Below are 18,231 nucleotides of genomic sequence, written 5' to 3' on the forward strand. Positions count from 1 at the left end.
AAATGTACACTAAGTCGCCAGTGCACACTGGAGTTTGTCTGGAAGACACTGTGCCTAAGACGTTTTTAACACTGTTTAAGGCCTTGGTTTTACAATAAAAAGCAATTCATGTAATTTATAAAATCCCCTTGCCTTTTTTCAGTCTTTTTTTAAAGTTATTTTTAGCTTATTGTAATCACTTGCTTCTTTTTATTTAGTGTTTTAAGTGTTTTTTGGGTTTTTTTTTTTATTGATCCCAAAGGGAAATTAAATTATTCAAATTCAATCAATTAAATTATCAAACACATGGGACTTCCTTACTTACTTGTTTTAGGTTTTTTTATGGTCTTTTGAGAATTTATATAATTTGATGTAACATTTAAGCAGATGTTTTGACATACATATCTGGATGTATGAATCCACTCTTTGTTTATGTCTCATTTCTTTCATAGTCCATAGATCAGGTATATTCTCATGTATAGATTTTCAGACAAGCCCCGTAGGTCCTTCGTGTGTTTTACTAAGATTATTATGTCACACTGAGAGATGGACGACGGGGACAGCATCAGGAGTCGCACATCTCGTCAGATAAACGAGACGAGGTTTCTATCAAGAGGCTTGCCCGCGAAAATCGTGGCTTGGTGACGTAAAGGGGGAGGACTCTGAGCAGGCTAAACTTTTACCAACCAGCTGGTGTCAAATCCTTTAAGATGCCATCAACCGGAAGCAAGACACGTTGCTTTCAAAATAAATGCAGAAAAATCCAGGTTTGCACTATTACAAACTCAATTCATGAGTTGATTTTTTTATTTTATTTTATTGGAACACAGACGGGGATATAGAGCCAGGAAATGTTACCTTTTATGAGGCAAGTAAAATAGCAAAATAAACATTTACAGCAAGAGTGAACGAGTTTATAGTGTAAACATATGATTTTTCTAAATCTGTGCTCCTGCCATATTAAGAATTTACTTTTGTTAATGTGATAAACCATTGCTGTCAGTTATTACACTTTAAAAAAAGAAAACAAAGGTTGCTTGTTTCTAATTAGAATAACTTGCTAAAACAAGAAGAAAAGATAGATGTAATGCAAAAAAAAAAAAAAAACTAGTGGTAGGTATAGGTGTCCATATGGAGGTTTGACAAAATATTATAACATAAGTTTGTTATCATTTGACTCCTCTTCATAAAAAAACAAGTAGTTACAAACTAAATTCTGACTTATGTTTAGGTATTATTATTATTACTATTATTTTGCTATTTTCAAAATATCTAAAAGATTCGCTCTCGTCTTTATTATGTGTAGTTGGAAGTAGAATACGCATAGCTATGTTTAATAGTTATATTATTGTGAAATTTATACCCGGAAGTCAAATACTTTGACTAGCTTGTTATCTCCGCTTTTACAGTAAAGCTGGACTCTAAACAGCTAGCCAACTAGCCGAAAGAAGCTAGCACTCCTCCTCATAATATTTGATCAACAACAAGGTGCCCCTTTATTTATTGGACTTGATATATCCCTACTATTTTCATTATGGCTTTAGGGTTAACTGTTTTTATTTTTAAGGGCAGTTTGGGGAAAACATGGAATGTTATAAAGAAGGTGAAATGTACCGGCTGTGGTAGCAAACTGTGACAGGCTATTAGCTGTTAGCTTAGGAAGTGTAGCAAAGCCCACCGCCGAACTGAGCGACCATTACTGGAAAAACGGCTCCAAACCGCCGGTTACTGATCCCCCCTGTTCACTCTGCTGGCATTTTAGGTAAGACTTACCAAACTTGCTCTCTTTTTGCAATTTTCTATTTGTTTACTGCTTTTGGAACTTTTATTTCTGTTTTATTTAGAAAACTTCATAATAAAACCGGCTACCGTCTTTAAAAAGTTAGCAGGCTAGCTCTGTCATGTATACTTTGACTTGTGACAGTCCTGTATGACACTGCCAGTCGGCAGATCACCGTGCCATTTTTGTACCGACTTCACATGTTAAGCCCTTTATCTAGTTCACTGAACTAATGTCTATATGTTAAACACATAGAAGCTTTTGACAGCATTTTAAAATTGTAAATATGGCTGACATTTTACTGCTGGAACGGAGGGTTCCGATGTGTTCGGTTTAAGGTATTCTTGAAGCTGATTGGCTTTTGTACAGATCAGTCAGCTTTCTTGAAAGCCGATTGGCTATGACCGTTGTTTTGTGGAATAGGTCAATTTAACGAAGTGTTTATGAGATAAAGTCGAGAAAAATCACTGCTCACTTAACCTTGTTAGTGTCTGGAGTGAAGGTTTGCCCATAGTCTTTTCATTTAACTAGCTGTCAACTGAATGGTTTATCTCTTTAAATAGTTTTCACGGAAATACATTTTATCAGTGAGAGAACTTCTGTGTTACATTTATGATTTGCAATGTTGAATTATAGTTACTAGACAGACAGTTAATTTCAGTTAAAATTTCTCATTTCTTAAACTTTAATTCCGGTGTTTCTGGCAAAAAAATGTATTTTTTTTTTGCCTTTGGTTTTGGATGCTGTGGAGTTGGATTGATTACACTTTTTCAACTTATTTGTTATGATGCGTAGCCTTAGCAACAAGGTGGTTTACAACAGGGAGCAGCTGATGAACACCACGAAGCTGAAATAATACCACACATGAAGCCAGAAGTCTCAGAGGATTTGAAAATGAGGCACTGTGGATGCAGAGCAGGGTCAAAAAGGAGAGAGAGAAGGAAGAAGTTAAAACCATGTCTTCTGTCAATCACAATGGCTAGCTAACAAGTTGGATGAACAAGGACTCAGCTAGAGCATAGGAATGCAGTAAAGGAGGTAGATTAGCAGTGCTTGTCACCAATAGATGTCATCCAGGACTTGTTACAATAAATGTTGTTTCTGCAGTCCTAAGCATTATTGATTCCACCTTCAGCTGTTGTCGACAGTGCACATGATGTCATCAGTCCTGTTGAAGCTAAGACAGAGACACAACACCTCAATGCATTTGTGGCAATACCTGGTGATTTTAATCGCGCTTCACTTTGCTAAACTACTAACATTTAAGCAGTTTGTCAGTTGCTCTTTCAGAGAAACAAAACATTACGTTTGTTTTACAAAAATGTCAATTCATATATCTCCAGACCAAAATTTCCTCTGGAAAAGTCAGGTCACAGCCTTGTTTTTCTGTGCACTGAATATAAACCCCAGAGACTATGAGAAAGTGGTCAAAGGAAGCCAAAAAAGCTACTCCACTTCTATTTTGAGGCACAGATTGGATTGTTCTTTGCCAGTGACATGGAGAGGACATCAGTGCCATAACGAAGTGTGTGATTGACTACATAAACCTTTGTGTGGACAACAACATCCCCAGTGAGATGCTTTCTAATAGTAAACCCTGGATGACCAGTGGCCTGAAGGAACTGTTAAAGAAGAAACAAAAGAAACTTCAGAAAGCAAGAGTTATAGAGGCGTGTACAGATGCAGCTCAAAATCAAGATTAGAGACAGCAAGGAGGTGAATAGGAGGAAGCTAGAGAGCAAACTACAAAAGCGCAATATCGGAGATGTGTGGTCCTAAGAGAAGGTTCCAGTGTTGTGGAAGACATCCTGCCTGGTTCTGGTACCATAGAAAACTCGCCCATTAGTCAGCGACTGTAAGCACAGACATCCGCCATCAGAATAGTCAGGGCGTCCTGACTATCTTGTCCTCACAACAAGTGATAGCTAGACAGCCAGCAAACAGCAAGGCTTGCTTTTCTTTACTGAAGATGTTTTTCTTTTTTATAAATGGCATCAGGGCAATGTATTTATGGTAATACAAGAATAATCTGGCTGTTTGTTATTATGTGAGAGGGAAATGTGCATAAGAGACGAATCAGATGAAAAAATTCAAGCAGGAATGAAAACAAATTTGTACAAGTTAAAGTTCTGAAGACCATAATCACTTCTTGCTTTACTTTCACTACCCATGGTGGCATCCATCACAGATTTCTCTGAAGTCATACTCTGGCTCAAACACAGTTGAACCCTTTGCAACTCAAGTGCAACTTAAATGATTCAGAATCTGCTGAAAAAGTTGCTATTCCATCATGACGATTTCTTCTGCCAACTTGGTTCTTGTGACTTTTGGGATGTCATAAACTAAAATGCATACAGAGCAGCATTTGTTTTTTTTTTTTTTCTTTTTCATACATTGAGTTGTGTTTTGTCTGGGTACATTTGTTCACAAAAAATAAATATAGAATTTGGTAGTAGGTTTGGGCATTTCACTTATAGTGATACATTTATTATCAATGATAAGAATTTTTATTTATTGTTGTCACAATTAATTCCAGTTAATGATATTTAAGCCCCTCCAAAACTGTATTGTTCGGATTGTTCGTTTTAATATTTTCTCCAGTGTTTATTCAATGAGAGCATCAACAAGTATCATCCATCCATCCATTTTCTTTACACCTTTGTCCCTAATGGGGTTGGGAGGGGTGCTGGTGCCCATCTCCAACGAGACATTTCGGTCGCCAGTCTGTCGTAGCAGCAAATATCAATACATTTAAAAATATGATTAAATGCAGTTTAGTGATACAAATTTATGTGTTTGGTGTCCTACAGAAGCATATTACAAATGGTTTGTTTTTTTAAGAGTAGTATTTGTGTTTGTGGGGCTATAAATGATGTAAAACACAGTCGTAGCCATATAGCTTCTTAAGAAAAAAAAAAAATTATTGTCACTTTTATCATTATCACAGTAGTAGCGTAAAAATATTGTTATAAAACCTTAAGTCTGTATCGCATATCCCTACTTGGTGGTATGTTTAAAATTTTCTACAAAGTAAGATACACTACTGTCCCCTAAATTTCTTTGTTTTTGATTTACAGGAGTGAAAGTGTGAGCAGTGGCCTATGAGGAAGCCACGGCGAACTTGCCAGGTCGGTGGAGGAGGTAGAGTAAATGGCAAGAAGTCCAACGGGACAGTTGGCGGGCGTGGGGGCACCCGCCAGCGATCTCCATCCCCGTACAGCCTCAAAGCGTCTCCAAGTAGAGAAACTCTCTCCTATTCTCAGTCTCAGAAGGTGGTGGAGGTTGAACTGGACGGAAGGCTTCACCGCATTTCTGTCCTGGAGCCCTTGGAAGTCATCACGGATGATGAGACAGTGGCTCAGGACATCAGCGAGTGCAACAGCAACAAAGAGAACAGTGAGCAGTCGATGTCGCCCACCAGCAGTGCACAAACTCCCCGGAAAGTCTCCACGCTCAGAGGCCGCAGGAAAGACTCCAGAGTGACCTCTGGCAGGTCAACGCAGCCTTCCAAGAACCAATGCCACAATTCCCAACCTCATACACCTGAAAAGTCCAGCACATCGAACAGTACCCACATAACCCTCCCTGAGCCTAAGTTTCGTGTTGTGGAAAGCTTCACTCCGGTTGAGGCGCCTCCCCTGCCAGCTGCCTATTACCGTTACATCGAGTGCTCCCCTGAGGATCAGGAAACAAAGGCAGAATATGACATGGATGAGGAGGACTCCGCCTGGCTGGAAATGGTTAACGCCACCCGGCTTTCCGAGGGTCTCTCAGCCATTTCGCCAGACAATTTCGAGCTACTGGTGGATCGGTTGGAGGAGGAGGCGTACAGAGAAGCACGCATCCGAGCGCCTCCACAAAGCGCTATTGACGACGACGCCTTCTGCTGTGTGTGCTTGGATGATGAATGCCTCAATAGCAACGTCATTCTGTTCTGTGACTCTTGCAACTTGGCTGTGCACCAGGAGTGTTACGGCGTTCCCTACGTCCCTGAAGGGCAGTGGCTCTGCCGCTGCTGCCTTCAGTCTCCTCAGAAACCTGTCGACTGCGTCTTGTGTCCTAACCGGGGAGGAGCTTTCAAACAAACAAGCGAGGGTCGTTGGGCGCACGTTGTGTGTGCTATATGGATTCCCGAAGTGTGCTTTGCCAACACTGTGTTTCTAGAACCGGTGGAAGGGGTTAGTAACATTCCTCCAGCTCGCTGGAAGTTAACTTGCTACCTTTGCAAGCAGAAAGGCCGTGGCGCGTGTATTCAGTGCCACAAGGCCAACTGTTACACTGCGTTTCACGTCACATGTGCTCAGCGGGCCGGTCTGTTCATGAAGATCGATCCTGTCAGGGAAACGGGCATCAATGGCACAACGTTCTCAGTAAAGAAGACGGCGTTTTGCGAGACGCACTCGCCCCTGGGACAGGAGTCAGAGTCCGACGAGGAGAGTGAGGGGCGAATCGTGGGCAGCAGGAGAAGGGCGAGCAGAGGACGCATCGCTTACACAGATGGTCCTACTTTACCTAAAAAAGGCAGGAAGTGTGAAGATGAGCCAGCAGATAAGAAGAAAGGGAAGAAAAATACAGAGTGTACAACCCAAACCACAGGTTCTCCACAGCTTGTGCTGCAGATACCCACAAGCAGGTTTGCTTTTCTTGATCATGTCCAGTATTGTTTTTTTTGTTTTGTATTCCATTTTCAGAATCCATTTAGTAAGATGCTTATTTCTCATCTGTTACAGGTTGAATATAATTTCCAAAGGAATTCTCATGCAAAGGAAAAGCCAGTTTATGCACAGACTGCATAGCTACTGGTTGCTAAAACGTCAGTCAAGAAACGGTGTGGCACTGGTTCGGCAGTTGCACTCTAACATCCAATCACAAAAGAGTACAGAACAGGTATTTTTTTCTGTTTTAATTATTGAAACAAAAAAAACGAAACAAAAAAAACACATGACTTACTGTTTATGAGATGTACCTTTATAAGCTGTAAAATGGGATGTTTTGTTCAGCCTGAAGTGGACGAGAAGATTTCTGCAGCAAGAGAAGCTCTGAGATACTGGCAGAAACTCCGGCATGATCTTGAAAAAGCCAGATTGCTGGTGGAGCTCATACGCAAAAGAGAGAAGCTCAAACGGGAACAGGTAACAGTGGACTAGTCTTTATGCTAACATTGTCATCCTATCGTATGTAAATGTAAAGAGATAGAAGCTGAAACCAACTGGACTTGAGGCCTTGATCTGGTGCAGTTTAGCTGCTTCTTCACCACATTGTTGTAGACGGACACGCAGGAGATTAAACCAAATCAGAGTTCATGAAATAAGTTAAGTCCTTGGTTGGCAAAGCTTTAAATGTAAGCCTTGCCAATTAAATGTTTTGAAATTGTACAAAAAGTTGTTGTTTTTTAATAAAGGTTTAAAAACAAAACATACAGTAGTCTTATGTAATTTGATGTCCTTGTAATAATAATTTACCTCCTGTCTCTTATCCTATGGAATTTTTGCTAATTGTGTCACTTTTAAACATTCCTTGGAAATTTAAGACTGCTAAATGTAGACTGTGACAAATTCAGTAAATCTTTTCTTATTAAAACCTGACAAGTCTGTATTCTTCAACTGCAGGTCAAAGTTCACCAATCAACTTTAGAGATGCAGCTCACGCCAATGTTGATGCTGCTGCGTGCCACCCTGGACCATCTTCAGGAGAAGGACACTGCTCACATTTTTGCCCAGCCAGTTAACTTGAAGGAGGTAAGGCTTCTTAGTATTGTAGTGTAAACTCTAGGAGAACTTGTAGCAGGCTTCATTGAATGTTTTTTAGTTCCCAGATAAATACAATTTTATAGAATACTTATGGAAGTTAGCTTTAAAACTTAGAAAGCTGCAAAGACCATACCTGACTGAAACTCAAAGTAAACACCATGCACGTATATGTCTATGGTAAAGATGGGATGTCATGATTTAATGGGACATCCAGAAGAAAAGAAAGAAAAGTTGTGACACTTGATGATAATATTGAACATGAGAAAATTTACATAGATAAAATTACTTACTCCACACTCCTCCTAAATTGAATTTTCTATCTTATTCCACTGTAAAGCCATCTTAACTTGTGGATACATTGTACATTTTAATCTAAGTGTGTTCAATACTTTTGAAGGGAAAACATTTGTTCCATTTTCAGGTTCCAGACTACCTGGAGTTTATCACTTATCCAATGGACTTCTCCACTATGCGCTCCAAGCTTGAGAGTCATGCTTACCGTTCTGTGGCTGACCTGGAGGCTGACTTTAATCTGATGGTGTCAAACTGCCTCCTGTATAACACCAAAGACACAGTCTTCTACAAAGCAGCGCTGCGTCTGCGTGACTTAGGGGGTGCTGTATTGCGCCATGCCCAAAGACAAGCCACAAACGCCGGCCTTGACCTGGACACGGGGATGCACCTCCCTGAGTCACCCCAGAAAAGAGACTTCTACAGCTGTACCTGGGAGGACGGTAAGGTCTTGCAGCATTAGTGGGAACTTCTTCTTGTGGGAAACACTTCCTTAAGACCTCCATTCCTATTTGAACTTGTCGATGTGCTCAGTTGACAGTGTTCTGGATCCAGATAACCGACTCCACATGACGATGGAAGAGCAGCTGAAGGAGCTTCTGGAGAAACTAGACTTTGTCACATCCATGCGGTGCAGCGGCGCCCGGGCCAAACGCATCCACCATCTTCGACGCGAGATCAACAAGCTCCGGCTCAGACAGGGTCAACCCATGAGCCACGGCATCCACAACGGGCATCTTAAAGAAGAGGGCGAAGACGAAGATGATGACGACGACGACGAATACAACAATAACAATGCCAAGGCAGATAATAGCCTGTCCTCCTCAGACAAAGGTGAGAGGAGAGGGCAATGAAATGCACTAGATTAACATGAGAATTAAATTTGCAGTGCATGAATCTTTTGAAAGACTAATTTGTTTCATTGAGATCAGTTGTGAAACTTGAGCTAATGGAACATTGTCCTCAGGTAATTGAGCCAGGGTTCCCCTAACGCACCAACCCCAACCACCCCACTGTCTCCAGTCTAGTAAGTAGGGGCCCAGAAAGTCTTGTTGGCCATGGCTGCCTCACAACTCCTCTCTTCTAGTGCACGCTGTGTTTGCACCTCCTTTATGCATCACTCTCATGGATTCACCACACCTTGGGCCACTTTCAGTCATGCCATATCATCTCACTTCTGATTACAAACGGGTCCGGTCAGACACTCAAAGACAACATCAAAACACATTTTTAGCAGTAAAATTAGGGATGCACTGATGAGAGGTTTATTGACCAGCATTGCTGGATTTCTCTCTAAAAACTACAGAGTAAGAAGATGTAGAATTATCATGTAAAATATTAGTTCTAGCTTTCCTGCCCCAAGCAATTTTTTTATAAGAGTAGAGGCAACGTCACACTTTGTGCAAAAACAGTTGCTGTTGGGGTTGTAATAATAAAACCAAAAAAAACCCCAACAGAATTAACCTTTTAAGCTAAAGAAATATGAGTGATTAGCACAGCTTGCATTGCAAAAATGGGATTGTGTTTATATTTCACAAATGGCTACTAATATTTCCAAATTGTACATGTTCATGACAGATGTTGGAAGCTAAAAAGGATAAAACGAAGCAACTTAGTTTACTGTATTCTGTTAGCCTTTCTGTCTTCCTCTTTCTCCAGCAGTCTAGAGCGTCCAGATGTTAATTTATTTACAAAAGTTGGACTTTGTTTTCTCTGTCTTCATTTTCAAAACCCCTGCATTTCCATTGATCATGAAATTTTTCAGATTGGAATTACAGAATAAATTTGAAAATAACTCGAGTGTATTGATAAAAAGTTTCTGCGCTGGAATGCAAAATTGCAATTGAAACACTTTTTTCGCAACTCGCCAGTTTGTGTACAGCAACAACTCGCATATTAATGGACACTGATCTCCATGGCCTATGTGCATCCAACCAGAAATCTCACAGCATGGCAATGTTCATCAAAAGTTGAGCTTGTCATTTGAAAGTGCTTAATCTATAGCTCTTATGTGAAATCGCAGCCTAAAATGGCAATATCGCTAAAACGCCCCGTGTATACATAACCACCCTGAAGTATAAGGAACTTGATGCTCCAAGGCCTGAATAAGACGCCAACCTCTCCTCTGATGACTGACAGATGAGCGCTAGCGCCGTGGCTGAAATATGAATATTGCCCATGCAACTGTTTACATTCATTCCCACCTGACTTTTAATCACCTGAACAAGTAGATTCACATGTGATGGTAATTGCATTTCTTATTTAATGACATCACAATTGCGAAATTGTGTTTTTTCGACATTAGTAGAATATCAACAAATTTATAATGGAAACGCAATGAAAATATCCTGAGTCTTCTTCCCTCAGTAACAACCTCCACACCTGGTAGCTTCTAGATTTTGTTCCACCATCAGATCGATCTCAATTCCTGGCCTTTCAACCGGAAGGTTGTCTGGTTCTGGTCACCCTTTGGTTTCACGGTGCATCTCTATGTAAAATGTTGCCATGTTGCTGGTGTACAGTTGTGAGAGCGATTTTCTTTAGTCACTTGTCTTGATGAAGTCCTCCATTTTGAATATCTTAACTCTTTTCGGGCTGTGGTTAATGTGTAAGAATGAAATGTATCCATTGGGAAAAAGACGCCATTTTCGTGTGTGTGAAAACTACCACATCATACTACGTACAGCATAACCAATCATTTGGGAAGAATTGTGTTCAAATTATCTTTACATATTTTTTTTTCTTCTTCTAGAGGACCTCAAATCCACTTCACCCCCAAGACTGGAACCTAGAGGCCCGTCTCCTCCTCCCCGACAAGGAGAACCACCTCTGGAGCCTCCCACACTGCGGCCCATGACAGGGGAGGTCCAGTCCCCCTCCTGGTTCTGCAAACGCCTTAAAATAGACAGCAACCACTTGAACAGCGCCTCAGAAAACATTAATTGCACTAAAGCACGAGCAGAATGTTGCGTGACACCTCCTCCCACTTTGCACTATGAGGGGCAGGTTGTAGCCAACGCCCTGCCGCCGCTCTCCGTCTCTCCGCTGCCCGCCACCGGGGGAGTCGGACGGCGGACCTCTGTCTTGTTCAAGAAAGCAAAGAACGGAGCGAAGCTTTGCAGGGAAAAAGAGAACCCCGTGTTTAATGGGAAGGGGCTGCAGGACGAGAATACGAGCAGCAACCCCACCGGCCCTAGTTCAACAACCAGCTCCCCATCCTGCACACCAGCGTCCAGAACCCCACAGAAAAGCCCTGGACCTCCCACTCTTCACGAGGTGTGGACCCCTGGTCGAGAAGCGTCGTCAGATACAGAATCGGAGAGGACAGTGAATCATTCTCTGGAAAGCGGTTAGAAAGCTTTACATACTAGTGTTAAACACTTGAATGGCTTCTTTTAAAGATGGGTGGTCTCCTGGTCTTTAACAATTTACTACGACTAGCAGAGACTCTTATTTAGCTCTGAAGAGTTGTGGAAAATACCAATTTTAGATGCATTACAAATAATTGCAAGGATTAATTTGGTCTGGTGTTATACACAAATAAAGTTCAATCAGTTTACAATTTACTTGTTTTGAAAGGGTTACCGTGGTAACTGCAGCCCAGAAAGTAAAGCTGTTGGTTGAAACACTGACTGTTGAAACTTTTTCAAGAAGGTCTTTCCTCAATGACCTATATTATTACCACGTGATAAATTATTTATATATTGTTCTCATTTGACGTCACACTTCCAGAAACTTTGTAGCCTACAGCCATCTTGGTAGGTGTCTGTAACTGACATGATAGCACCTATGACAACAATGAACAAGCTCCACGCTTTAGCTCTTTCTGCATTCCTTGTAATTTATAAACAGTATAAGTACATTACAATTTTTGAGTACTATACTTTGTCTTTGCTGGTCTCGAAGCCATGACTTATCTATGCTTTGTGCTGCTCTTGTTAAGCAAGATGGCGGTTCAGTGGCACAGATTACTTCCAGTTCGGTTCAGACAAAGGACAAATAACATAATTTCTTCCTAGTTTGGTCTCAGTTAGAGGGAAAATGAAGATGTAGCTTCATCTATCAAGACGGGGGATAAACTTAGCCTTCAGAAATTAAAATGCAGTGAGGTGAACGTGATGCAGTGTGAGGTACAGAGACGCTGATCTAAAAATAAAACCTCTTGACAGCAGCGGGAGATGTGTTGGGCGAAGATAGGTGATCTGCGCTGGCTGCCAGTTGTAAATTATTTTATTAGCCTAATTTTAAATGGCTTAAACAGTTAGAATAATGGGTTTCTGCATTCGTTCTGAAGGCTACATGTGCAGTAAGAGTGGCTGTTGACGCAACGTGACATCCACTGATGATCCCTCTATTGATAATACATCTCATAGAATATTCAGTGTGTAGAATATCCACGGAACTCCGACCCAGAACCGCACAGCATTCTGGGAGATGTAGGCAGAGCAAAGACATTAGTGGCTCAACCCTTCTCAAGGAGCTTAGCAAGATTTGTGACATCAATTAACTCACTCATTGGTTACCTAGCAACAGGCTGTTGAGGAACTTGTGCAGAAGCAGTTTCAGGTTTTTCCACCGTGTCTCATAAAATAAAAAAATAATAGCGTGGAGTGAAAAGTGGATAAAAGAGAAATGTTAGGGAAAAAAACAAAGTAATAATTATCAATATCAACAAATATCAATATCATCTGATATGAAACGCTCATATTGTGATACATTTTTCAGTCATATTGTCCAACCCTATAATGTATCATAAGAGTCAGTAGGCCTAAACAAGAATCAGATTCTAAATGTGTGAAAATATGGTATAAAATCACATTTTCAGAAAGCTATATAGAATTAAATCACAATAAATGTGAAGTTTGAGCCTACTTGTGACCTTTTATCTCCATAAAGTATAAGAAATACTCATACTGATACTAGAGGTGGACACATATTGTTTATCATTTTTTATATATTGTGAAAAATTTCTTGTAAGAATTTTGATTCATCGTTGCTGCGAATGTCAGTTAATGCAAAAAACCAGACAAGTTTGTTAATTGTACTATTTTCTCCCGCTATCCTCACGAGAAACAGGTAAATTTAAAAATACGAGCAAATGAAATGCTGTCGCTATTTGCAGTTTAGCCTTATATTATATCAAGAAGGAATGTTTTGGGGCGTGCTGTGGTGGCGCAGGGGGTTAGCACACCCCACATTTGGAGGCCTTAGTCCTCGACGCGGACGTCGCGGGTTCAACTCCCGGTCCCGACGACCTTTACCGCATGTCCTCCTTCCTGTCTGCCTACTGTAGAGAAAATACAAGCCACTAGCGCCGCAAAAACTCTCCGGAGAAAAAAAAGAAGGAATGTTTTGCAAGACCAGCATATGTTCGTGACGCTGTGAATGCTGCCATGCAGTTGCCTATAAAAACAAATAGTTTTTTATCCTCATTTTTGTCATGATAGTAATAGTACTACATAAAATTCTAAGACCACACCGCCCTACTCTTCCTAATACGCTGTTTTAAGATAAGAATGTGTTTTTTTTTAATCCATTAATAATCTGAATAATCAAAATAATTGTTAGCAGCAGCCCTATTGAAATGCATTCGATTCTATTTATTATCTCAATTTTAAATTGGTGTCATCAGGATGTAAATTTGATTTAAATTGTTTTAGCTCAAATGTGAAGCTTTTATAGTAGTAATAAGACGAGACTGAGGATAACCGATGCGTTGTTTGTTTTCAGGACTGACCAATAGGTTTGAAAGGCACAAAGACAGCAACTCCGACGCAGAGTCACGATCCTGTCCCGTCCTTCACAAAGAAATGTAAGATGAAGGTGATTATCTCCTTTGTCGGGTTTTGGTGATGTCTGATCAGTCGATGACAGTCCAGCATGTTTGATCCTACAGAAACTCGCCACCCAAACGAAGCCTCGGAAAGCCTTCTCTCTCCAACGTTCCTCTTCTTGACATAGTCAACGGAGATTCGGATTACACCGGTACTTGACATTGTGCCGTAATAACGCATGTTCTTTTCTTGATCTGCGTTAAACACAGAATTTGTTGCTTCGCAGGCAACGGGAGTCAGTCGTTAGAGGACGAGACGGAGCTGGAGCCGTTGGAGCTGGTGTGGGCGAAGTGCAGAGGATATCCCTCCTATCCCGCTCTGGTGAGCTGTTTATATTCACGATCATCTCGTTTGAGCTGTCAAAAGACTTTTTGGCTCAACGTTCCCCGTTGCTCTGTTTGGTTCAGATCATCGACCCAGAGATGCCAGAGGAAGGCCTGCTGCTGAACGGGATTCCTATCCCCGTCCCACCCAAGGACGTCCTCAGGCTGGGAGAGCAGAGACAAGAGGAGACAAACGACAGACTCTACCTGGTGCTTTTCTTTGATAATAAGCGGACGTGGTGAGTGTCACAGATATTAAACGAAGTTGCGAACCATCTGTTTCGGCTAAAGGGTAGAGACATTTTAGCGTCTGGCTGAAAAGGGACAACTTGTCTTGATTGTTCTGTTGAGACCACAAGCTTAGCTCAACACAAAGGAAAAATGATGAGGCGGAAGGAAAGTGAGTCGAATCCATTTTAGATCTGAAAACCGTTTGTATGCAAACGGCATCACGAACATAGAACATGGGTCAGAAATAAAGCTGTGGGAAAGTTTAATGCAGGGTTTCCAGGCTTCCAGCACTTCAGGGAGTATGTGTGTCAGTCAGTCGTCCCAACATGAGGGTATGGCACAACCGCAAAGCTACAGCCATCAGATAAGACCTGAGGTCTACTCGCCAAACGTTGTTTGGAAAACCTTTCACTTTCTTTAGAAGTGACAAGAAAGCTTTTTGGAAAATGGATGTAGCTAAATGTAGAGCAAAACCCCGATGGGGAAAAAAAATAAAAATTGCTAGACACTTCAGGACACTAAGAAGGGATGCTCACAATGCCCCCATACACATCCAGCTCTGTGGAGTGCATTAGGTCAAATTAGAATGGCCTAGTCCAAATCTAAACCCTATTTGGAGTCTGTGACTTGAACGATTTATGCTAACAGATTCAGTCTCTAGGACAGTGTTTCTCAACCTGTTTTGGGCCAGGACCCCCCCTGTCCCTTATCCAGGTCCCTTACTGCCCCCCCATCAAAGAAGATCTAAGGAGATATAGGCTACTTGCACTGCATATTATTCTATCATTAATATTACTGTCATTATTGTTATTGAGGTCTCTGTATTTATCATCGAAACTCATTCACAGACAAACACATTACTGCATTTATTTAGTTTGTCAGAGAATAAGGAAGCCACACTATATTGACAAAAGTATTCGCTCCCCTGCCTTGACTCACATATGAATGTTTTGTTTATGTTGGTTTATCACATAAAATCCAACTGGAACAAATTTAAGCACTAGAATCAAATTGACATCCATGTAATTGACCTTGAATCAGTCTACACTGATTGGGTTGAATTATACTAACAGACTATTTCTCTATAAATGGATATTTTTCTAAAGTCTGTAAGAAAGATGTCGTCCTTTAATAAAATATACATAAAAACCACATGTATTTTGACCAAATAAAGGTGAAGTTACCTTTGTTTTGATGATTACTCCTTTTTAAAATGTCTTCACTCCTGGACCAAACTCTTGTCTCCGGTGTTTCAGGCAGTGGCTCCCCCGCGACAAATTAACGCACCTGGGCGCAGACGACACGGCGGACAAGCTGCGCATAATGGAGGGCCGCAAGTCCAGCATCCGCAAGTCCGTCCAGGTGGCGTACGACCGCGCCATGATCCACCAGAGCCGAGTCAGCCACAGCCACTGCTTCGTCACCTCCAACTACCTGTAGACGCCGCTGAGCAGCTGTCGGGTCCCAGACCGAATCACAGGTTTCCGACAGAACCTGTTTTGTGTCATTAGGGAGACGATGTGTAAATGAAGTTACATTAAGCCTCACGTTGCTGCAGTAAGCGTTAATTCCCCCCATTCAGGGACGTTCAGAGGTGTGTGCTCAACTCCAGCCGGATATCACGAATCAAATGTAAAAGAGCCTGAGGTTCTGCTAATCCTGCTGCTGAGGGATCAAGCCATTAGGAAAGAGATTTAAAATGAGCTGCCGGAGACCGACGAACACATCGCTGCCTTCTTTTATACAATAGATTTTCTATGTTTTACACTTTTTACAAAAGACTCATGTATATTTTACTGCTAGTAGTTGTTGTACATACGACTTTGCGTTATCAAGCTCATTCTAATTAAAATTTTAAAAATGCGTACTTCAATCAGCCCTTTAAAGGGCGACGCGAGACTCGACATGACATAATTCCTGCAGAGTATGGAGATATTTGTCTTTACTGTAAATTAACTATAGTTTGTGTGTTTTGCATTGTTGTGTAATCTTGGCATTCGACAAAATGAGCCGATGCTCTTTATATTTGAAATCTCTTTTGATACAGAGAAATAATTTATTTATGGAAGACAAACTATAGAAATAAAGTTATATTGATTAAATTGAGAGTTCTTATTTAAGAAAAAATGGAGTGAGGTTTTTTAATTGAAAAGCAGACAGCATTTTAACTGATTTTTTTTTATTATTTTTTTACTCGATACCAAGCACAAGCTTTTAATATTGACCCACTCAATGATTCTATTTATTTCCCAGAGCCCAATTCCATCCAATGAAACGTTCACCCCGATAAGCTTATCGCTACTGTTTATATTTTACCAGCTCAGCAAAATTCTTTAACCAGTTTCCACATTTTGGAAAATATTCTATTAAAAAAATGTTTATGTATCTGGAGTCCTGTGGATTTTTTGTTTAGTCATCTGTCACTGTTTTATATCTCAGTGACATAGGCTAACAGTTGTGGTATAACTATATATATAAAAAAAATATATAAATTTTATGTTATCAAATTCAAAAGAAATGCAGATATTCACATAAGGTTTGAGATTACATACTGTTCCACTTATTTGTTGCAACTTTCAGCTGCAATCAGACAATTGTTTTAGTAGAAAAAAGAACATTCATCTGTATGAGGTAGCTTTGGCTGAGAAATTTGGGCAGTTGACAAAACCACAAACCCCATAATGGTTGGAAATAGTAAGCCCTGTGTATACTGGGGTTTTTTTCCCACAAGCCTCTGAAAGAATTCAGATTCAGCCGGTGGATTTTTGTAAGTTTAGGCATTTAAATGTTATTGTCACACCCTCTCCTGCTACTTCAGGGTGTCCACACATCCTTTAAAAGTCTCAATGTATCTAAATTTAAGGCCTTAAAATGTCTTGATTTTTTTTTAAAGAAAGTAAGTTGGCCTTAAGCATGCCAATGTCAGGTCTTAAGATGGCTGAACTTTTATATATATGTTGTTTTCTGTCAGGCTTGACTTTCTTCAATGCCTTTTGTGACTCAAGGTAGTTAAGACTACCAGTAGTTGCTGACATACCTCTGCTCTCGCTAGCTAGCTCTTTTTGTGTCTGTGTTTGTTTTCGCCACTGGTTCACGTCTGTCACCAACAGATGAATGGATTCTGTGCAAGTAAAACTTTTTATCTTGACACTATGGGACAGAGCCATATGCAGTGTGAAAAGCACAAAGCAACTCATGCTAGGCTTGATTGTAATAAAGGAGGATCTTCTAACCGTACTTTATCTACATCCTCCAACTGAGCAATATTGCACTGTAAAAAAAAAAAAAAAAGATTTGCTCACTCAACTTGACTCTTGACAAATGTCCTTGTTGCTTTGCCTCGGTTAAGTTACATCGACTTTAACCGTCAAGTGCAAAATGCTTAATCAAAACTACGTTGACCTAACTCTCTTTGTCATTTATAGCAAGGTAGATTTTACGTTGATTCAACTTGCTATTTGATGTCATTAAGTTGATTGAACTCACTATTTTACGTTTTTATTAAGCTGATTTAACGTTGATTCATCTCACAGTTTTACAGTGATTCAACTTCATTCTATGCAGTTTTGCAGCTCTAAATGAAAAGCTAAGTATAATCTAAAGAATAACTCACAATTTTACATTTGATTAAACCTGTGAATTTACTTTTTTTTTTAAATTAAGTTTATCAAACTTACAAGTTTACATTTTTTAGTTGATTTCGCTGATTCAACTCACAATTTTGTGTTGATTCAACTCAGAATTTATTACCACTTGGTTTTTAATTTTTTTTAGTCTTCAGTTTGAGGGTTGCTCCTTTAATGCCTTTGATATTAAGCATATATATACAGTATATATATGTATATATATATATATATATATATATATATATATATATATATATATACATATAATATATATGTGTGTGTGCCACAGCTACAGAATTGACAAAAGTGCTCCTCAAATATTGCTACGCAGATGCTCTGTCTATACTGAAGAGGATTCACTCACCTCTGCATGTTGAATGCTTGAAGTGGCTCCTAAAATAAGAAAGCCAACATATA

At 40.2% G+C, this 18,231-nt stretch overlaps 1 protein-coding gene across 2 annotated transcripts; it reads left to right on the forward strand.

The window, feature by feature from the left end:
• Window positions 1–1,400: 1,400 nt before the first annotated feature.
• On the forward strand, window positions 1,401–16,573 carry LOC102223212 (bromodomain and PHD finger-containing protein 3-like). Of its 2 annotated transcripts, XM_014471288.2 has the most exons (13): window positions 1,401–1,741; window positions 4,837–6,392; window positions 6,490–6,646; window positions 6,760–6,891; window positions 7,369–7,497; window positions 7,931–8,243; window positions 8,335–8,634; window positions 10,553–11,149; window positions 13,531–13,612; window positions 13,697–13,785; window positions 13,861–13,955; window positions 14,042–14,196; window positions 15,445–16,573. In XM_014471288.2, exons 2-13 carry the CDS (start codon window positions 4,861–4,863, stop codon window positions 15,626–15,628), a joined length of 3,765 nt encoding a protein of 1,254 aa, XP_014326774.1. In that variant the 5' UTR covers window positions 1,401–1,741; window positions 4,837–4,860; the 3' UTR covers window positions 15,629–16,573. The 2 variants fall into 2 exon arrangements, with proteins under 2 accessions (XP_014326774.1, XP_023191386.1); XM_023335618.1 differs by lacking the exons at window positions 13,861–13,955; window positions 14,042–14,196; window positions 15,445–16,573 and having other exon boundaries at window positions 13,531–13,623; window positions 13,697–13,786.
• Window positions 16,574–18,231: the final 1,658 nt, after the last annotated feature.

Source organism: Xiphophorus maculatus, chromosome 1, assembly GCF_002775205.1.
Source record: "Xiphophorus maculatus strain JP 163 A chromosome 1, X_maculatus-5.0-male, whole genome shotgun sequence".
In the NCBI taxonomy this organism is placed as follows: domain Eukaryota; kingdom Metazoa; phylum Chordata; class Actinopteri; order Cyprinodontiformes; family Poeciliidae; genus Xiphophorus; species Xiphophorus maculatus.